The sequence below is a fragment of the Amphibalanus amphitrite genome, unplaced genomic scaffold, assembly GCF_019059575.1.
Source record: "Amphibalanus amphitrite isolate SeventyFive unplaced genomic scaffold, NRLGWU_Aamphi_draft 001069F_arrow, whole genome shotgun sequence".
In the NCBI taxonomy this organism is placed as follows: Eukaryota; Metazoa; Arthropoda; class Thecostraca; order Balanomorpha; family Balanidae; genus Amphibalanus; species Amphibalanus amphitrite.
This window is the reverse complement of record NW_024882563.1, coordinates 113,935-136,980: the sequence shown is the minus strand read 5'-3', so window position 1 is coordinate 136,980 and position 23,046 is coordinate 113,935. Positions and strand designations below refer to the sequence as shown.

At 47.8% G+C, this 23,046-nt stretch overlaps 1 protein-coding gene across 1 annotated transcript in view; it reads left to right on the top strand.

Annotated features, from left to right (window-relative positions):
* Window positions 1-999: 999 nt before the first annotated feature.
* LOC122369758 overlaps window positions 1,000-23,046 on the top strand; it is a 68,306-nt gene continuing 46,259 nt past the window's right edge. Inside the window, exons 1-2 of the mRNA XM_043344723.1 lie at window positions 1,000-1,067; window positions 2,457-2,650. Of these exons, the coding sequence (XP_043200658.1) occupies window positions 1,000-1,067; window positions 2,457-2,650 (262 nt within the window). The remainder of the gene's footprint in view (window positions 1,068-2,456; window positions 2,651-23,046) is intronic.

The window sequence follows — 23,046 nt, the reverse complement described above, 5'->3', positions numbered from 1 at the left end:
CCCGACAGTCTTCGACGGGACTCCACCGGTGCGCGACGGCCGGTGCACGACGTGGCCGACGTGGCCTTACGTACGACGCGGCCGACGTGGCCCTACGAGAACGATTCAGTGAACGGCATTTGTGACCGCCGTATTTTGTGCATTTTAACCCTTCCATTTCATTCAAGAAAAGAATTTTACTTATTTATGTATGAAAGCTTTTCATTCCCCCCCTCCCGCTTAACCCGCGCACCGACGGGGGTCTGCGCCAACTTCGTACCGACGGGGGGGCGGATGACCGCCCCCCCCCCCTGAGATCTCGAGAACGGAGCAAGATAGCGACAAGCGGTAAACGGCATCGGATACGCACGGTCAATGTCTACAATTTTTACAATGGTCATTTTCAGGTCAGGTCAAAGATGACGTCACAGGGGTCGAAAAAGTCAAAATGGCGGCGCTTGATATGGAGAGAGTTGTTCTCGAATAACTTTCGAATTAGATTAGTCAAGGTAGGAACAAACTAAGTGCATCATCGTGATCCTCTCGTCAATCCGCATCGAATGATATATATGTTGACCTCGAAAAGGTCAAGGTCAAAGGTTTACCTCAGGTCACGTGACCTCGAGGTCATCATGTTTATCATTCGATGCGTCTTGACGAGCTGAACACCATGAGACCATCCGCGCGGCTGTATCTTGTTCCTGTACGGAGTTATGGGCAAAAAAACCGCTGGTGACATTTTGACATGAAGAGAGGATAGAGGAGCAGCTGTACGAAATTCAGGCTTCTAGCTCTAACAATGTGGAGTGCAGAGCAGAAAGACTACCTGGGGGGGGGGGGGGTGGAGGTTGGGTACCACCCCCCATGTGCGGGCGAGGCTTAATCAATCTCCCCCTCCCCAACCCCTGACCGGGCGAGGGATGAGATGTAGGTCTGAACTCTCCATTTTGTCGAGATATCCACTGAGATCATAAATCCGCCTCTTACATCCCTGCACAGTGCACATGTCTGCTGCTCACTATGGTTTATACTACCGAGCTGCACGGGGTGTCCGGAGGGATGGGGGAGTTCCAGACGGCCGGGGAGGGGTGAAGGGGGGGAGGCTGCTGCACCGCCATCCGGCCCGTGTTATCACGAAACCATGGTGGCTTTCCGCTGACGTCATCAGTCTGGAACGCCGCGCCGCCAGCTCACTGGACACGCTAGAGTCTCCTCGCTACGGGACAAGGCCCATTGGAACCCGGACATCCAAGTACTTGACGAATGTAGAGAGTTCCCATTTTATTTTATTGTTGTTGCTGACTAGCCTTTACGAGGCAACAGTCCACTTACATCAACAGTGTTCCATGAACGCCCCGGCTCGCCATTAGTTACAGTACGACGCCGGTGACCGGTAGGGGCGCTGCAGTCGCCCAGCGGCCCGAGGTCGGCCGTAGGGGAGAGCGGGGCCAGTTGAACCACTTTTTATATATTGACATGCACAGCGAGATCTAGTCTTCATATCGAAAAATGCACAATGCTATGAAAAAATATGCTCTTTTGGCTTTATTTTAAGATATGTAAAATTATGTTTCAAACATATTTTGCTGCCAAACGCATGCTTATAAAACAGCTCTACGCCCGTTTCAAATGACCCCGATGCGAGGGTCAATTGAACCAGCCCATGGGGTCAATTGCACCTATCCTTAACAATGGGATGTTTTCCTCTTTAAGGCCACTTTCTTAAGGAGATATTTTGTCCGGTTTACTTTTCCAAATGCTAGATTCAATAGGTCGTTGGAAAGCTAAAAGTGCAAAGTTCCTCATAATAGGTGACATAAAGTACATAGACTGTGGCAAAATGGGCGGATGAGGAAAATGAGAAATATCTCAGGCTATAGTGTGCTTTCAAGCAAAAGACTGGAGAAAATGGGGTCAAAAATCGAGATCTATTAAACTACTATTTCAGTTTAAAAGCTCATTTTAAATGTGGACTATTTCCCTTAATGTTTACAGCCCCTGAACAATAACCATTGCAAAGGTCACCGGGGTCCATTGAAACGGCCTGTGGCCCTGTTTCAACTGACCCTCAGAAAAGCGTTTCAATTGACCCCATCCGCTCCCGCCATCTCGCACGCGCCGTAAAGCACATGTCAAACGAGCTGGAGGGACGGCATCATACTGAATGAAGGGCCAAATAAGGTGTTATTCCGGAGCCAGGAGTTCTTCTTTCAGCAAACAAAGGTATATGAGATATCACAAAATATTCATGAAAACGATTTCTCCCAAACGCCCCTCAAAAACACAAAAACAAGTGTCAAATCAAAATTACCGTCCGTTTGCCGCCCAAACGCCGTTAACAAATGAAGTGGTCGAGCGCGGATGCGCAGTGGTGTCGGCAACGCCATATGTTGCATACTGTTGAAAATAAAGCCATGTTTCATCTGACCCCGTGTTTCAACTGGCCCCGCTCTCCCCTAACCGGTACCATGACTCAGCGGCGCCCCGCCCCGGGGTAATTACATACTGCGCAGTTGCAGCGGTCCAGACCGGGACAAAGGCCGACGGAGGAGCACGAGCTGCACTGCGTCCACCGGCCGGTTCAGTCGACAGAGCGGGTGGTCCAACAGTGTGTGGACGGTACTGAGCTCTGTCCACCGGAGCCGACCACGGCGGAGGCGGCGAATATCAGGTGAGCAGGACCGACCTGTGTGTGAGGGGGGGGGGGGGGTCTGTGTGTCCCTGTGTCTGTTGTTGAGTGTGTTTTGTGCGTCTGTGTCTATAGTCAGACAACATGTGTTTTTGTAACGGTTTGTATGTGATTCTGTGATTCTTTGTGTGTCTTCTCTGCGTGCTAGATACCCGTCTGAGTGTTTGGATGTCTGTGCTTACATCAACATGCACCCTCGCCCGCACATGCTATTTTCCCATCCTAGAACGCACATGGGGGGGGGGGTTGCCACCCCCCTGCGCCATTTCGCTCCTGTTGGAGATAGAGCTTAGCGGTAAGACCAAAAAGATTCTTTGGGAAGAGACAAATCCAATGATACCCAGTTTTACCTTCTCAGGTCAGTCATTGACCTTCCTGGTCAGGTCAAACTAAAAAATGTTGCTGTTTTGGGTCACCCTTGGATATCAAGTGCGCTGCTTATCATATACCGATGACGATGCCGTTTTCTGGTGCCAATCCAGCTAGAACCTCTTTATCCCGGAAGTTGCTACTTGCTGGGGTATTTCGCCACCCACCGTTTGCTGGGGGGGGGGGGGGGGCGTTAAACGCCCCCAGCCGATAACTCGAGAACCAATAGGCGCAGCGAAACGCACGAGGCGGCAAACGAAAGAGCGCGACGAGACGCTTCAGATGAGTACTTTAAAGTTGAATTTTGAGGTCACAGGTCGGGTCAAGGTCAGGTCAAACACCTGAAATCGGGCTTTCAGTAGCATGGACTTCAGGACTTCGCAATGGGCGCCTCTCGTCATAAACTCTGTCCACACGGTGCACAATCCATCATATAAGGCCTACAAGAGTGTCAGCTCCATGTAGGGGTCAGTCAAGCATAGGTCAGGGTCAAGGTCAGGTCAACCGGGTAGGCACATATCCCCGAAAATCAAAACTGATATTCGCAGCCTGTGACACATGTTTTATAGGTAATTTGGGGCGTAGAACACGATGGTGACATTCAGTGACGTACCCAAGGGGGGGGGCACGGGGGCCATGGCCCCCTCCTGAGCGCCGAAGGCGCTCAGGGGGCCCCTCAGGCCCCGGTATATTTTTTCAAACACTAGATAAAACGTCTTTTACTAGGAAGAAAAAATGATATCAAAGTTTCATTTATGTGCCCCTGGTTACCCGAGGGGCCCCTGATGACCCAATGGGCCCCTGCAGTCATCCGAGGGCCTCCGGTTTCCTGGCCCCTGGTCGCCTTGGGGGCCCCTGGTAGCCGGGGCCTGGTCGCATGGGGGCCTCTGGCAGGGGCGGTCGCAGACTTGGAGTTTGGGGGGGGCCAACTTGGCAAAGGGGCCCCTGCGCTGACCCGGGGGGCCCGGTGCTAGCTTAAAGGGGCCCACGGGCGTAGTGCACGGGTGCAGAAACCTAGGCCATGGCCGGTGAAGCGGGGGGGGGGGGGGGTAGGCAGCGGCACCCGAGCGGAGGCTCATTGAGAGCTTTGAGGGTGCACCATGTCGAAAAGGTACCGAAAAGTGCATTTTGAAGCATTGATTATGCCAATAATTCACGCAACTGTGAATGGACTACCGCAAAAATAAAGCCGGCTAACTTTGCAATTTTCTTTGCAAAAAAAAAAAACTTTGCCATTTTTTAAGATCATCGTGCTAAAACTTTTATCAGTGGCTCATCGGTATCTGTTCACACATGTGTTCCGACTCCCGTTTAATCTTTTTTTCACTTGAGCACAAATGCAAATTTTGAAGACCATTACAGTAGCAAATGCTTCGAAAGACGGATAGTGGGCAAAATATCCTAAATTTGTCGTGCTGCATGGAAAGTAGTGTTGCTGAGGAAAGGGGGTTTTGTTCCAGATTATTGTGGATGCAGAATACATTGTCTGCACTCACTGCAGAATTATTGTTGGTGCAACTGCGCCCACTGCACCCATGGTTCCTACACTTATGGGCCCATCGATAGCGCTTCGGCGATACCTATCGCCTAGAGGCTGCAATGGGGCCCTTAGAGTACGGTGTCAGACCCCCAGAGGCCGGCGTTGGACCCAAGGATCTGCGAAGGGCCTCAAAGGCCCCAGGTAGGGCCCCAGAGGCTAATGTGGGCCTTCATAAGCAAGTGCGTGACGCCCAAAGGTAAGGCTTGAGCCCCCCAGAGAACATAATAGGGCCATCAGTGGCCGGTGTAGAGACCTCATAGGCCAGTTTGCGGGCCCCTCAGAGGCTAGTGTGGGGCCTCAGGTGTCGCTATGAGGCACTTAAAGACCGGTATGGGTCCTCAGAAGCCGGCATCGATCCTTCAGAAGCCAGTACGGGGCCCTCAGAGGCACATAAGGGCAGTTTCGGTCCCAGAGACAGAAATGGGACCATCAAAGGCCGGTGTGGGTCGTGGGACCTTTAGAGGCTAGTTTGGGCTCTTAGGGGCCAGTTTAGAGCTCTCAGAGACCAGTACAGGGCCTGCAAAGGGCAGTTTGAGACCATCAGAGACCGAATTGGGCACTCAGAGGCTAATATGGGTCCTTACAGGCCAGCATGGAGCCCTCAGAGGTTAGGGTGGGGCCCTAAAAGACCGACATGGGCCGGCTTTGGACCCCAGAGGCCAGAAGAGGGCCCTCAAAGGCCAAGATGGGCCCTCAGACTAAGCCGATGCGGGCCCTTAGAGGCCGGCATCAGGTCTTCAGAAGCCCGTGCGGGGCCCTCAGAGGCTAAGGTGGGTCCTTACAGGCCAGCACGGGCCCTCAGAGGTCAGTGTGGGGCCCTAAAAGACCGGCATGGGCCGGCGTTGGACCCCAGAGGCCAACAGAAGGCCCTCAAAGGCCAAGATGGGCCCGCAGAAGCCGATGCTGACCCTTAGAGGCCGGCATCGGGTCTTCAGAATCCAGTGTGGGGCCCATAGAGGCTAATGTGTATCCTTACAGGCCAGCATGGGCCCTCAGAGGTCAGTGTGGGGCCCTAAAAGACCGGCATGGGCCGGCGTTGGACCCCAGAGGCCAGCGGAGGGCCCTCAAAGGCCAAGATGGGCCCTCAGACGCCGATGCGGGCCCTGAGCGGCCGGCATTGGGTCATCAGAATCCAGTGCGGGGGGCCCTTAGAGGCTAATGTGGGTCCTTACAGGCCAGCATGGGCCCTTAGAGGTCAGTGTGGGGCCCTAAAAGGCCGGTATGGGCGGCGTTGGACCCCAGAGACCGGCGGAGGGCCCTCAAAGGCCAAGATGGGCCCCCAGAGGCCGATGCTGGCTCGACATCGGGTCTTCAGAATCCAGTGCGGGGCCCTCAGAGACACTTAAAGGCTAGTCTTGGGACTCGAGAGACAGAAATGAGGCCACCAGAGGCCGGTGTGAGGCTCTCAGACGCCGGTTGGGCCCCTGAGGCCGGTTTAGGGGCCCTCAAAGGCCAGTGGAGGGCCCTCAGAGGTCAATACGGGTCCTCAGCGGTCAATGTGGACGCTTGACCGCCACTGAAGGGCCCTCAGAGGTCAGTGTAGGACCCTCAAAGACTGGTATGGGAGCTGTTAATAGCTGGCGTGGGTTTCTCGAGCCTCGTGACAATCGAATACGGGCCAGGGCCCCATACGGCCATGGGGGCCCATCGGTTGTTTGGGGGGGGCCAAATGATATGATGGCCCCCCCTGATTTGCCTTTGGGGGGGCCATGGCCCTGATGGCCCCCCCCTGCGACCGCCACTGGCCTCTGGTCGCATGGGCCCCTGATCGCCTGGGGCCCCTAGTCGCCAAGGGGGCCCCTGGTAGCGGGGCCTGGTCGCATGGGGCCCCTGGTCGCCTGGGCGGCCTGGGGCCCCCCGGGTGACCTAAGGGCCCCTTCGGAAGAAGGTGGCCCCCTCCTGGGCGAAATCCTGGGTACGTGCCTGGTGACATTCATTATATCATATGTGTACGTGTTTGGCTCAAAAAGTTCAATTTAAGAAATGCATGTATCATGGTCGTGAAGCAGTCACGAAAAATTGCCAAGATTCAATTCAAGATTATGGAAAATGCGGAGCGATAATCAATAATCGAAGACAGCCATTTGATTTATCATGGTATTGGCAGTCTAATGGCGTTTACGGCATGTCTTTATGTCTATTTTGTGATTTTATATGATTTTTTTTAAACATATGCCATTTTTGGTCGAAAACTCAGAAATAATGACGTCACTAAAACCTCAAAATCTAAAAAAATTTTGACCGATTTTTTTTTTAAACTTCGTCACAATAAACTTCAATCAATTCCCTACAGGTACCCAAAATTTTGCGCGCCTGCGGCGCGCCGTTTTTATGCTATGGCCCGGCAAAAAAAGTGGGGGCGTTTAACGCCCCCCAGCAACTCGCGGGTTATCACACTACCCGACCATATTTTTGCTGCTGAGGATATTTCAGGTCAAGCTAGGTCAAGGTCAATTATATGTGTTTGTATGTCTGTGTGTGTCTGTGTGTATACTGATGTGTGGAACGATTGTTTATGTGTCCATATTACATGAAATCATGATCTGAGAAGCTTTTACCAAAAATGCAGTCAAAAAACTTCACAAAAAGTAAATTCAGCTTGCCTAAAACGCAATTACCTTAGATGACCTAGGTTGACCTTGACCCTGACCTTGACACCTGTACATCGTCGAACAACATGTTCCATGATAGGTGGGCGGTAAGACTGGCAAAAAAAGACCGAAATCAAGGGGTCAAAAGCTCACAAGGCCCATAGCAAACGCAAGATGTTGAGAATTGGCCATTTGGGTCATGATATGACCTGAAAAACAAGGTCATATCTCCGAAACCGAAAATCACAGAAACCTGAAATTTTTAGTTGACATCAAGAAAGGATAGAGGAGCAGCTAGCTATACGAAAAATCAGCCTTCTAGCTCTAAAAGTGTCGAGTGCAGAGCAGAGAGACTACCTGGGGGGTGGCAACCCTTCCCCCCATGTGCGGGCGAGGGTTAAAGGGACCCTCCCGGCTCCCACCTTCAAAAAAGTTTATGAATTGGCTTGAAAGTGATGTCGCTCGGTTCAGTAAGAGCGAAAACGAATATCTACCAAATTTCACCAAAAAATATTCACCGGTTTTCAAGATATTAGACGTTTACTTTTGTTAATTTTTGGGATCTCCGCTGTTCCTAGCGACTTTATTTGAAAGCAATAGTTTGGCAGCTGAAAGGGCGGCACTTGTTGCGCGCAAAGTAGCATATACCACCGCGTGCTACAAAACGTTTTTGTCAAACATTTAAATTCGTTAGATATCTGCACTGACGTCACACATTCAGAGGGGTATTCCTATGCTCTGAATCAAAATGCTGCAATTTTGACATTCAATATTTCCGATTTAAGGCATTTCTCGATGTTGTGAGTGCCGAAACCGGTAATTGTGAGCCAGGGACCCCATTTTGGCTATCTCAGCTCAAATCTAATGTTAACCCGCGCACCGACGCGACGGGGGGGGGCGGATATCCGCCCCCCTGAGGTTTTTCGCGAATAGCGGGAAAACCGCGGCGCGTAGCGCCGCGAAATTTGGTACGAAAAGTGGCACGAAATTTTGGTGCGAAGTTGGCGCAGACCCCCGTCGGTGCGCGGGTTAACCCGCGCACCGACGCGCCAACTTCGCATCGACGGGGGGGGGGGGCGGATGACCGCCCCCCCCCCTGAGATCTCGAGAACGAAGCAAGATAGCGACAAGCGGTAGACGGCATCGGATACGCACGGTCAAGATCTACAATTTTTACAAAGGTTATTTATAGGTCAGGTCAAAGATGACGTCACAGGGGTCGAAAAAGTCCAAATGGCGGCGCTAGATATGGAGAGAGTTTTTCTCGAATAACTTTCGAATTAGTCAAGATAGGAACAAACTAAGGGCATCATCGTGATCCTCCCGTCAATCCGCATCGAATGATATATATGTTGGCCTCGAAAGGTCAAGGTCAAAGGTTGACCTCAGGTCACGTGACCTCGAGGTCATCATGTATATCAGTCGATGCGTCTTGACGAGCTGAACACAATGAGACCATCTGCGCGGCTGTATCTTGTTCCTGTACGGAGTTATTTGCCAAAAACCTTTGGTTAACTTTGATGACGTCACATGACCTCACAGCTGCCCAACAGCAAAGCAGACCTCAAGATAGTGAAGGTTGATCGTATATGAAGTCATGTATGGTATATGGGGCCATTCAGACCCGTTTTAGTGGTAAAAATGGGGAGTTGATTTTCCCCCATTGACTTATAATGGGAATGTCGCGAAATTGACCTGACCTTAGGTCACCGATATCAAAATTCCGAGATTGACAAATTGTAGCTACTAATGATCTTATCACATCCTGCGACTTTCAAAGGCCTCCGACATTTACTGTAGCTCTGGCACGGTGACAAAGTTGCAAAAAAGTGACTTGAGGTTGGGTCATTCAAAGTGACCTGGTGACCTGACCTTAAAAGGTAGGAGGTTCAAACTTGCACGCCATGTGTAAAATTGATGAAGGAATAGTCGTAGTAAATTTCGCGGCGCTACGCGCCGCGGTTTTCCCGCTATTCGCGAAAAATCTCAGGGGGAGGGGGCGGATATCCGCCCCCCCCCGTCGGTGCGCGGGATAAGGTGGGAGGGTCCCTTTAACGGGGGAGAGGGCATGGGTGGCGGAACGGGGAGGGGAGGGGGCACCGGGGAACCGTGCACCCTTGATATCGGCATTAGGCCTACGGGCGTTGCATGGAAAGAATGGGACCAAAAGTCGGCAATGCCCCCCCCCCCCCACCTTAATTGAAGGTGTTCCGCGCTATTGCAAGGGGGCAAATGTCCCGCAGTGGCTGCCAGTTGCCCCGGCAGTGACGAGATTTTGCACATCCTGTTGGAGTGAATACCTATAACCCGCGCCCCAGTGGCGGTCTCAGCCAACTTTGCCCTAGTGGGGGGTGGGGGGTGGGGGGGGGGGGCATATGTTACCACCCACCTCTAACTCAAAACCTAAGAGGGCTAGAAAGACGCGGTAAAAAGCAGTCGATAGCTCTCAATGCGTACGTTTGAAAGTATTTCGGTTATTTTTCACCTTAGAGCAGTATTGGGGTCACCAGAGGTCATCAAAAGTCAAAATTTGCCAATTGTCATTATATTTTTCAGAAAACATGCCGCTATCTCAGGAACTATCGTAGCTACAAAAACGCATGGAAAAGCAATCGATAGCTTTTGAACTCTTCTTTTGATAACGTTTTTTATCAAAATTGACCTCAGGTCAACGGTTTAGCCTCCAGAGGGCAAATCTCCAAAAATAGCTGTTTTTACGAAAAGTGTTTTTCGACAATAACTTTCGACTACAAAAGTCACGACATTTCGATTGCCAGAATCGTGTTCCCCTCGCCGAGACGCGTCGAATGAACTATAATTTGACCTAGAAAGGTCAACTTGAAAACTTGGCCTCAGGTCAAGGTCATGACCTGACCAGAAAAGGTCATGTTGCATATCAGTCGATGCGTCTCAACAAGACGAACACAATGAGACCATCCCCAGCGTTCTATCTCGTTCCAAACGCGAGTTATTGGCAAAAAAAAACTGTTTGTGGCCTCAAATGACCTCGGATGACCTTTCTAGAGGCTATCAGCAAAAATGACACCTTGGTCATCACGAGTGTTCTAAATCATTGTGATTCTGAAATATTTGGACTGTTTCTATACGTACACACGGATTAGCTCGGCATTTTCATTTTTCTCCATTGACTTGTAATGGAAAGGTCACGCCACTGACCTGACCTTAGGTCACGGATATAAAAAATCCGAGATATACAAATTGTAGGCGCCCATAACAGCATGCAATCCACCAAGTTTAACCCTCGCATGTGTGCGGCGTTTGCCAGCTTCTAATATGTAGGGGCCGGGGGGTCGGTTGGACCCCCCCTTGCCGTTTGGCCCCTGATCGAGCTAGAGCTTCGCGGAAAAACAAGCGTGTTGCACGTGACGAGAGGAAGCCGATGATACCCAATTTTAAGGTCCTAGGTCATTGGTTGACCTTCCAGGTCAGGTCAATGACCCAAAGTCGGGAAAATCGGGACCTATTAGAAAGTCGTAAAGTGTGGCTGCTAAGGGGTTTTCGGGGTGCTGATCACAAATATCGTGTTAGTTTTGATCACAGATGATGTCTTTAAGCATTTAGGCCAGGTCGGGTCAGGTCAGGTCAGGTCAACCAGCAGGGGTTGTGACGGGTATTCGTAGTACGTGTCAACCGCCTCTGCCAGCTTCGTAACATGTTACGAAGGCACCAAAACTACTTCGTAAATGTTAAAATGGTTGCTAAATTCGAATTCAGCTCCAAAAACTAGCCTAGAAACATGTAAAACTCGAAAAAGTGAACCGAGGTCACCCGGGGTCACCAAAGGTCAATGACCTGACCTGACCTTCAGGTGACCTTGACACCCACCCTAATGCATGGGAGCAGCATCAAATCACATGTTTGAACGTTTGAAACCACGAAAAGCTTGCAAACGCGCGGCTAATGCGAGCCGACATACGCGGAATCGCGATTGCGGCCATACATGGTCTCGAAAAAAGAGGTCACAGGTCAAAGGTCATTTGGGTCAGGGTCATGAAATTTTCAGGGTAGGTGTAAAATTGATCAATGCGAGGGTACTGAAAGTTTCGTTGCGATCGGCCGCTTTTTACGCGAGTTATTCGCGAAAAAACATGGGGGGTCCATTCGACCCCTCCTACACATGAGAGGGTTAAAGGGACTGTCCCACCTTCAAAAAATTGCTTTGATATACTGTTCTTGTGTTGCAAGACATAGATTAGGGACCCCTTTACACGAAATTGGCAAATATTCGGCCCATAGTTGGCTAATTGTTTAAAAATTCCAATTTAAAGCTTTTGGATCGATTACGTCATATGATTGTTTTTTATCATGCAAAGTTTTTTTCCTAGCTGCCAAATCGGTGGCACAAAGTTTTGTTACGCTTCTGCCGCGTATAGTACAAACATTGTGCATGAAATCAAACTTGGTATTTTAGTAACATGTTCAATGTTCATGGAAAGGATTGAAATGAAAATTGGAAAATTGAAGCTTGAACTTTGTCAAGAAGAAGGTCGCAAACTTTAAAGAATATCAACAAGGCCTTATTTATCATTTTTAAAAGATTATAGAATGCTCCTAAATAAGCAAAAGCAAGATATTTGATGCTTGATTATTGATGCTGCCCACAATGTCTTGGGCACATGGATGATGGAAGTGAGCTCAACTTCAATAATCAGACCTAAGAATCACAATGGATATAGCCATGAGCCAGACTGCAGAGTATGGCAATTTTGTCTAGATTTTGTCAGTGTGGACTCCTTCGTCTGGTGCGGATTTGAGTGTGGTGCGGTGCGGATTTGGTTTAGTGTGGTGCAGATTTAGCGTAGCGGGGTGCGAATTTGGCTTGCTGTGGTGCAGATGTGTAGCATTGTGGGGATTTGATGTCAGTGCAGATTTTGACTGGCCATTTTGGGGTTTGGTGCATTTTTTGTGTTCTCTCAGCCCCCTTTGGTGTGAATTTTCGGGCTCTGTTTGAAGGGTTTGTGTCAATTTTGAACTTGGGAGTTGGGCCTGTGCTCCTTGGCGACCTGCGAGCCATACTCTGCAGTACTAGCCTGGGCCCATGAGCAAAGTAATTAAATATAGTCTGTTTAAGATTCAATATAATAAGTCTGCAAAACACATTCCAGCAATTGTAATTGAATCAGAATGAATTGTAGTGACCTGCATTTGTATTTTTGTTGTGTCTGTGAAAAATAATAAATATACCTACCTATTGGAAGAATCGTGGCCTTTCAGCACATTTGGCAGAGCTGTGTGACTCTGATTTAGTGGCTCATGTGGAACGCAACGAGCTGCGGAACAAGCTTGAATAGCATTTTGCTTCAGGGCTATCTGCCAGAAACATTTCATCTGCATAAATTTGCCTACAGGCAAGTCTGACAAATTTGTGGATTAACTGGGGACCTTGTAAGCATGCATATTAAATTCTAGCCCACCAGCTCAGCCCTATTCTCAGTTTCAGCATTCAGCATGATAACAGTTCTGATCAAGTTCTGATTGTCACCAGTCACCACTGAGACACCAATGGAGTCCTCTGAAATTTTGCCTTTTTGTTAGATTATTTGTAAGAGTTTCAGCTACATTTAGACCAAACGTTTCACTCTCAAAGATCTGCGACCTACCCCACTCGTCCAGTAAGATGCCTGGCGCGCAAACAGTCCAGCAGTGAGCTGCCAGCCGGCACGCAGGGCAGCAGCAGGCGGCGGCAGCAACGGCAACTAGTGAACATGTCTTGGACTGCAGCCACGACATGATCTAGGCTAGCATCTATTCAATTTGTCCATGTACAAGTCCCACAGCTCCTGTCCGAGGTCGCGCATGCCAGAGAACTGACCACCTCCAGCCCAGGCGTGGTTCACTGACTCAAGACTTTTCAACTGACCAGTCAGAGTTCATGTTTTGCAACTTTTATCCAAGTTATTTGTAATTGTAATATTCTAAACTGAATTTTAGGCATGACTTCATTTTTCAAGAGCTACACAGAACACACCTTCCCTGTACAGCACGTCTATTGTCCTACTCCTAACATTAGTCACATAGTTGCAAGAAGAGACTTGAATGCGGAACCTGCCTGTTTTGAAGCCCTGTTGTCTGTTGGGTGACACTGCACAGAGGTAAGGATGGGGTGTGATTTTGCTGCTGTTTGTCAGGTGCAATATGTGTGTCAATGATCACAAAGTACTCTAAAGGTTTAAAAAATGCACAGCATGGCCTAACAAAGCACATTACCTAGGTTTTGACAAGCAGCGCAGCGACTGTGGTACAAAGGCCCATACCCATGCTCATGTTAGTAGCTGGATCTGCTCCCAGGAAACAAAGGTAAAACACTTTTGACAGCTTTAAGATGAAATCTGCAGGAAAACTAAGCCATCTATAAAATCTAACATAAGCTTAAAAGCGCAACAGAGCATTTCTGATTCAACATGCAGCACTTCCGCTTTCATCCGCCATCAGCAACTCAGTTCAAAGAATGATACATTACATCACTAAAATTTATTTCAAAACGCCTCTGCATGGTGTTTACACAAACAACAGTTCTTTACTAGGCATGGTCGACCTCAGGCCACCCACACTTCAGCATACAGGGTATTATCAATGTTTAACGGCTCAAGGTTAGTCGTCTTGGATGCTCAGAAATAAAAAGGTGAACATTCATTGTCTCTTCCTTAGTTGTCACCATCAATAGATTGTGGACTCCTCAGAGCATGTCTTGATTATGGAGTTGAAAGTGAGCAAATCATTTATCATTTTGATACTATGATTAATTTGAGAGAGTTGCACACTTGAACTTGACACCTGCCATTGATAAGTTCATGGCTCTTGCATTCTTCAGTCACATTTAGGACGGCCTCTTAACTATTTAAATACAAAAATAAAAATACTACAAGAATTAGAAGACTATTAGAATCAGTTTGGCATATCAATTTATTTCTCCACCTCGTGGCACCGGAACGAATGGGCGCTGTTCCAAGAGGCGTTGTTATTTTTCAAGGTTTCAATAAAAAACAAGTCGACAGATACAGAAACTTCGGAAAAGGCGGTGACGTCACAGGTTTTAAGTGCCAATACCAATACATTGTGGCACTTATTTGCACAGATGTCAAAATCAAACACAATTTTATTTGCGATGAAGTAATTGCTGGAGAAACGGTTTTCACGGCTCTGATTTTCAAAGAACGCCCATCAAGATGGCTATCTCAACTCAATTTTAATGTTAAGGTGGGACAGTCCCTTTAACCCTATTCCTGGCGGGCTCCGCCGGGACAAGAAACTGGCGGGGGGGGGGCGATTCGGCCCCCCTTCAGATCTCAAAAACTACACATCGCAGCGACAAACAGCGAACGGCGTTTGATAGGTCGTTTAAAGATCTACAACTTTTACATAAAACATTTTCAGGTCAGGTCAATATTGAGGTCACCAGAGGTCATCAACGATAAAATGTTTTGGAATTAGTTACCTATATAACTTTTAAACTAAGAAACATAGAGACATAAAACCAATACATTTTTGTTGCTCTCGCCGAGGCGATGCGAAATAAGTATGTGATGACCTTCACAGGTCAATTTGAAATTTGACCTGAGGTCAAGGTCAGGTCATTCATCAATGAGGTTGTGGGGTATGGTCATGCTGCATACCAAACGACGCGCCTTGACCAGGCGAGCAGTTTGGTACCACTTACAAGTCTTTTGCACCATCATGTCGTGATTTATTGACAGAAAAACGATTTATGACGTCACATGACCTCAGATGACCTTTGCCGGTGCCCCTGTCAATTAGCGGCACCAGGATCATCACCGATGAGATAATCTTCCATAATACTGAAAGAATTGGGTGGTTTTGACTCGGTTACACGAAGCAGGAGGCGTTTCAATATTTTCCCATAGGCTTGCAATGTAAAGGTCACGAGTCTGGCCTGACCTCAGGTCACAGATATGAAAATTCTGAGATAAACAAATTGCACATACTGGTACCCTAACTAAAGCCTGAAGAGAAGAAATTGATCGGTCAAAAACTCTAGTTCTGGCGTGATTGCAAACTTTTCTCAGGTAGGGTCACCAAACCGCCTCTGGTGACCTGACCTGAGGTCAGATCAACTCAGAATTTTCAGAAATGTTGCGTAAAAGCCTTTTAGGAAAAGTCAGAAAATTTGAGCTTCCTAGCTCAAAGCGTTTGGGAGAAATAACCAAAAAACCTCAGGGGGGGCTCCTGAGGCCCCCCCCCCCTCCGCCAGGAATAGGGTTAAAACCTTTCTGACAAACACTGCAGGCTGGACATGATTGCAAACTTTTTTTAGAACTTGACCTGGTGACCTGACCTGACATGACCTGGGGTCAAAAATTTCACACATTGTTCAAAATTGATGTACTAAAAGCTACCCTAAGCGGCGCGGCGCTACGCGCCGCGGTTTTTTTATTCACACGCAAAAAACGCGACAGGGTGGTAACATATGCACTAGCCCGGCAGTTGCTGGGGTATTTCGCCACCCACCGTTTGCTGGGGGGGGGGGGGCGTTAAACGCCCCCAGCCGATAACTCGAGAACCAACAGGCGCAGCGAAACGCACGAGGCGGCAAACGAAAGAGCGCGACGAGACGCTTCAGATGAGTACTTTAAAATTGAATTTTGAGGTCACGGGTCGGGTCAAGGTCAGGTCAAACACCTAAAATCGGGCTTTCAGTAGCATGGACTTCAGGACTTCGCAATGGGCGCCTCTCGCCATAAACTCTGTCAAAACGGTGCACAATCCATCTTATAAGGCCTACAAGAGTGTCAGCTCCATGTAGGGGTCAGTCAAGCATAGGTCAGGGTCAAGGTCATGTCAACCGGGTAGGCACATATCCCCGAAAATCAAAACTGATATTCGCAGCCTGTGACACATGTTTTATAGGTAATTTGGGGCGTAGAACACGATGGTGACATTCATTTTATCATATGTGTACGTGTTTGGCTCAAAAAGTTCAATTTAAGAAATTCATGTATCATGGTCGTGAAGTAGTCACGAAAAATTGCCAAGATTCAGTTCAAGATTATGGAAAATGCGGAACGATAATCAATAATCGAAGATAGCCATTTGATTGATCATGGTATTGGTAGTCTAATGGCGTTTACGGCATGTCTGTATGTCTATTCTGTGATTTTATATGATTTTTGAACATATGCCGTTTTTGGTCGAGAACTCAGAAATCATGACGTCACTAAAACCTCGATATCTCAAAAATTTTCCGACCGATTTTTTTGAAACTTTGTCACAATAAACTTCAATCAATTCCCTACAGGTACCCAAAATTTGGCGCGCCTGCGGCGCGCCGTTTTTATGCTATGGCCCGGCGAAAAAAAGTGGGGGCGTTTAACGCCCCCCCCCCCCCCAGCAACTCGCGGGCTAGAGTTGCAAAATTTCCCTACCGCACTACCGGCATGCCGGTAATTTTTCACTACCGCAGGTTTTTTCGTGGTATTTGGCATATCCTGCCGGTAGCATGCCGGTATTTTTTATTTTGCACAAAAAAATTATCAGCATATGATTCAAACTTTGGACACTAAGAGGCTATTGAATTGTAATAACAGCAATCTTAGCCACTGCAAAATACATTTTGTGGTAGAAGTTTCATTGGTAAGGGTATTTGTACACAATACATGAGCCTCAGCATTTCACAGGTTTGGCTCTAATAAGAATTGTCAATCTACTTTGGTCTATCAAAGGAAGAATGCTCATTCATGTTGCAAAAGCACAACCAATTAGTAAGTCTAATGGTAGGTAATAGGTATAATACAATAAAATAAATTAATGTTAATGGCAACATTCCCTAGGCAAAAGGCAGAATCAAAACAACACAAAACACATTGTTTGGAAACTGGCCTTGAGTCCTGAGATGTGGTCTGAGATACTCTACAAAGAATTTGACACTGAAAATCCAGCTGAAAAGGCAGGTGTTAGGAAGCCCTGATCCTAACTTCAGTCCCAAAATGAAATGAAAATGAATTAAACTGGCATTTTGTCTTATCTTTACAAGAAAACACAACATGCACACCAAATGAATACAAAGTGGCGCAATATGATCAGCTGATCAAGCAACCAAGGATTGACTTTTAAGATCCTCTGTCCCCTAAAAAAAGATGTAAGCTGATGACGTAATATTTATTTATATGCCCTTTTGGTTGAATTACTCAAGAGAAGTGGATTTTCTAGTAGTGAATAACACTCACAGTGTTGATTTTATTGAATTTTAATATCGTGTTGGATGATTTTTATCAAAAAATCATTCACGAGGCAGTAGTTTGCAGTCCTAAAACTTTTTTTTTGCAGTGTTTTAACCAGCTGGTTAAAAACTGTGTTATGGCGCATCTGTTTCGATCCTTTATATCCTTGTGTTTGTTCCCGCGTTTGAGATGGGAGAGGATATTATATCGTTTTTATACATATTATTTGGTGACTTCTCAGGACAAGTGAGTTATTAACACATATTTTTACATGATTCGTATCTTACTCACGAGCCAAGCCATGGCGGATAGGAAAAAGCAGATGTTGATCTCGCTTCCTCAGTTAGGAACATGGCCAAATCTGTAGTTTTTTATATTGTGATTTATGACTAGCTATAGTTCATTTTAGGGTAATGTGGAAAATAAGAACGCTTGTGGTAAATCTGATTGCTGCTCACTGTGCAGTCTTCAGGAACACATTTCAGTAATTCAAGCTCTTTTTGACCTTGCTTTTTTGATGAATGTGTGTAGGCTTTTTGTAGGCAATACCTCTTTGATTACAGGTGATATTTTAACAGCTGTAAACTGGAATTGAGTTTCAAAATTGTGGTATTTGTGGGGGCAACTCAGCCAAAATCAGGCTGCTGGAGTTTTGGTTGGACAATGGGTGGCTGCTGGGTGGGGCGGTAACTGAAATTGCCAAAATGTGGCATCTCATGTAGGGGTAAGCCAGAATCAAGAATGCAGGTTTTTAGTATGCCGGTAATTTGGCGGTGTTTTTGCTTGGGGCGTGGTAGCATGCCGGTATCCCAGAAAATTTTTGTGGGGCGGGGCGGTGCCGGTAGCAGCCCATAGGGAAAACTTTGCAACTCTAATATGCACCCCCACTGTGGCGAAGGCCCTCGCCCCGAAGGGGCGCAAGAATTGCGCGTCAAACACATATTTTGCTATTTGAGGACACTGATACCAGGTCAGGTAACAGAGGTCAGGTCACTGAGGACCACAATATAAAAGTGTCGTGTAATCCATGTTTAACCCTCGCCCCATTGGGGGGGGGCCATTTTGGCCCCCCTGTGGTTTTTCCTAAATAGCAAGAAAACGGCGGCGCGCAGCGCCGCCAAATTTTCAGTACCTTCCCGGGCATCAATTTCACACCTTCACACCAAATTTCAAGTCTTAGGTCACCTTAGGTCAGGAGTTATTGAGGTCAAACTGAGGTCATGTTCGAGCAAAAATGAGCAAAAAACATGCAATCTTGAAACGCTCACCAAATCTACAGTTATCAAGCAATTTCAAAGTTCTTTATATGGTCTAGTAGATAAAAAGCGGCGCTACAAAACTGCTATCTCGGATTTTCAAATTTTTTGGTTTTTGACCAAAAAAAAAATCAAAAAATTGATTTTTTTAGAAAAACTTTGAAAAAATCCAAAATTTTTCCGAATTTCGAAAAAACCGGAATATATGTGATAGTCCCAGTGCTCTTCTATATACATACCAAATTTCAGATCGATATCTCGTTTTTTGGCCAAGTTATAGCGAAAAAACTGTTCAAAAATGATGACGTCAAATTTTTGAACTCACTTTTTAGCACTTCTAGACCACTTACGGCAAAACAAAGACCACCATTGAACTCCCCGTGACGAGCTGCATCGATTCGATACCCATTTTATGCAAAAATATCAACTTTGAAATTTGACCTAATTTGACCTGACTTTGACCTGACCTTGACCTGACCTTGACCAAAACGTGATCTAAGCTGGCCCCAAAGGCTGCCTGACCCATATAATCGCATTTGTCATGTAAAATGGACCATAAAACATGTATCACACGACACTTTCATATTGTGACCCCCCCCCCCGTGACCTGACCTCTGTGACCTGACCTGGTATCAGTGACCTCAAATAGCAAAATATGTGTTTGAAGAACATTTCCCCATCGATGATTTTCAATGAAATGCATTTTACTCGATTTTACAACGCATTTCTTGAAGTGCCTGTAAACGGTGAAAATTGGACCTTTGACCTGACCTGTGACGTCATCGCTTTGACCTAGATCAATAAAATTGGGTCACAAGGTAGTTCCCCGTTGGGGCTATCCAACGCCGTTTACCGCTTGTCGCTAGGTTGCGTGGTTCTCGAGATCTTAGGGGGGGGGGCCAAAATGGCCCCCCCAACCGGGCGCGTTGCTCGGCAGAGCCCAACGGGGCGCGGGTTAAAGGACCCGGCGGCCACTGGGCCTCCGCGCCACCCGCCGGCCACTGTGGGGGGGGGGCATGTAGCTGCCCCCTTTAGTTCTGCGACGATATCATTGCAACGCGACGAGATAGAGAAGCACATATCTTCCTGAATACCTAGCCGAGGTTGTGTCCAAATTTGGTGTCTGTGGCGTGATGCTAATATCTATTTTTCACTCACTATCACACACAACACAAATAACACAGAACGTGACATAATCACGTGACACTTATCCGGCTGCCTACATCTAAGCAGCCGGCACATCCTCCGTTTTTCATTTCTGACGTGACCTACTCCTCAGCATATACGGTGACCGAGATCTCTGGTTCCCAGTGATCTGAGGTTCCGGTCCTCTCCGGGAAACCTGAGGTGGTGCTGCTGCCTCTTGGCGTGGTGGCACTCTTAGGTACAAGCTTCCGTCGCTGGTTTCTCTTCTCTTTGTCGAGTCCGTTGTGTCCTGACAGGGGCTGTACTTCCGCAGATGACGTCGATTTCTTCGGTACACTCGTCCATCCTCTGTTTTGACTGCATAGGATCGGTTGCTGTCTCGACTTACAACTACGGCGGGTCTCCATTTTTGCTGGCCGGGTCTCGGTGCCATCAGCACCGGCGTGCTGGTCTGCATGGGGGGAGATCTTTTGCAGTTCTGTTATAATATTTCTGCTGCTTTTCTTTTCTTTCCTGAAGGCGCCTTTCTGCACCAAGCGGTACTTCGGGATTGAGCAGTTTTCCATGGATGGGTAGCATAGTTCGAGTACGCCGTCCCATGAGTCGTTGCGCCGGGGAACTGCCGACATTTTCTGACGGTAGGTTTCGCATTTCTAGTAATGCTAGATATGGATCTGATTTTGTCTCGCATGTTCTTGTCATCATTCTCTTCATTTGCTTCACCGCGTTTTCAGCCTTTCCGTTAGACTGTGGATATCCGGGAGAACTCGTCGTGTGTTTGAATTCGTACATCTCAGCGAACTCCCTGAAATCCCTTGAGTTGAAGGGAGGGCCATTGTCGCTGACGAGCTCCATTGGAATACCATAGCGTGCCATATGTCCTTTTAGCAGTCTGATGATTTCTTTCGTGGTCTTGTTGTGCACTCTGTCGCATTCTATGAAGTCGGAATAGTAATCTACAGTGACTAGATATGACCAGCCTGCAAACTCCATGAGGTCACAGCCGATCCTCTCCCATGGTCTTGCTGGTACTTTGTAGGATATGAGTGTCTCTTTCTGTTGGGCTGGCTGATAAGCCGCACATGCTGCACATTTGGAGACATAGTCTTTTATGTCATCGTTCATGTTTGGCCAGTACAGGGCTTCTCTTGCTCTACGCATGCACGTTTGCACTCCAGCATGCGACAAGTGCACGCGTTCCAGCATGTATTATATTCACTTCAGCAGACACTCCACAACAGAGTGGCTATTACGTGTCCATTGTCAATCAATAAAACGGTTGGGAGAGTCAAAATGGTACAAGGTAGAACATAACAATCGTCTGGCTCAGCAACACACTCACACCCACACATACACACACCAGTAACACCAAACCCACGCACACTCACTCCGAATAAAATATACGTTTTGCAGCCTGCTTAAAAGCTGATGGCTCGAGCCGTGTCACATCATTAGGTAGAGAGTTTAAAAGCGATGCAGCTCGGTAGGCAAAACCTCGCCGCCCGGCCGCTGTTCTGGTGGCTGGCGGACGCAGGTCCCCGTCCTGTCTGGTAGAGCGATCACACTGTCGTGCATCAGCGAATGAAACGAACAGTGAGGCGAGCTCCTCGGGCTCCCCCAGGGCACGCACCCTGTGTGCCACAATCGCAGTCTGCGCGTCACACATCTGGCGCGGTGTGTGCAGGCCCAGGTCGCCCCGCGCGCGAGACACATGATCGTATCTGCGGAGACCGGCTACTACTCTGGTGGCAAAATTCACAACCTTTAACAGTCTTAACCCGCGCCCCGTAGGGGGGGGGGGCCGAAACGGCCCCCCTCTGTCCTTTTCGGTCGATATCTCCTAAACGGCTGGAGATATCGCCACCAAACTTTCAGGACCCCTCCGGGCATCAATTTTACACATTGTGACCAAAAATTTTTCCAGAGGCTATGATAGGTTGGCCACAAATGACGTCAGAGTGACGTCATGTTCTGTCATTTTCGACCGAAAAAAGACCTTCGCGAGAAGACCAGTCAGGACTACAGCTTTGAAGATACAGAAAAATGATCAAGACATAAAAGGTGTAGAATTGACAGGGCTACAAAACTGCTATCTCGAATTTCTGAAATTTTTGAGTTTTGACCCCCAAAAATCAAAAAAGCATATTTTTGGATATATTCGCCAAAAAATCCAAAAAGTTTTTTGAGTTTCGAAAAAATCGGAATATATGTGATAGTGCCTACCATCTTCTATCTACATACCAAATTTCAGATCGATACCTCGTTTTTTGGCCAAGTTATAGCGAAAAAAACTGTTCAAAAATGATGACGTCAAATTTTCAAACTCAATTTTTGGCAATTCTAGAACTCGTAGAGCAAAACGAAGACCACCATTAGATTCCCCGTGACGAGCTGCATCGAATCGATACCCATTTTATGCAAAAATATCAACTTTGAAATTTGACCTAATTTGACCTGACCTTGACCTGACCTTCACCAAAACGTGACCTAGGCTGGCCCCAAAGGCTGCCTAACCCACATAATCGCATTTGTCATGTAAAATGGACCATAAAACATGTATCACACGACACATTCATATTGTGACCCCCGGTGACCTGACCTCGCTGTGACCTGACCTGGTATCAGTGACCTCAGATAGCAAAGTATGTGTTTGACGAACAATGTACCATCGATGGTTTTCAATAAATTACCAATTTACTCGCTTTCACAGCACATTTCTTGAATTGCCTGTGAACGGTGAAAATCTGACCTTTGACCTGACCTGTGACGTCATCGGTTTGACCTAGGTCAATGAAATTTGGTCACAAGGTAGTTCCCGGGTGGGGCTATCGAACGCCGTTTGAATTTTGAAAATCGGCCGGTAACTTTCCGAGATCTTAGGGGGGGGGGCCGAAACGGCCCCTCCCCTACGGGTGGTAGGGTCCGCCGATAGCCCTACGGGGCGCGGGTTAAGTCGTTAGCCGCGGAGCCGTTCCCGTACACAGACAGACAATATCTCACGCGCGAGACGACCAGGCCCTGCACGATTGTAAGAAGCGCCCGCCGCGGGAGGAGGCGCCTCAGGTGGCGGAGACCGATCAGGAGGCCGACACATCTGCGCACCACGTCATTGACATGGGCATCCCACGTAAGGTGGCGGTCAAAAATGACCCCCAGGTTTTTAACATGTGGGCTCTCCTGAACGGTCCCGCCACCGACCCGTACGCTGACAGGAGGGAGATCTCTGGTATTCTGTCGGGTGCCAAGGAGGAGGATTTCCGTTTTGGATGTGTTGAGTTTA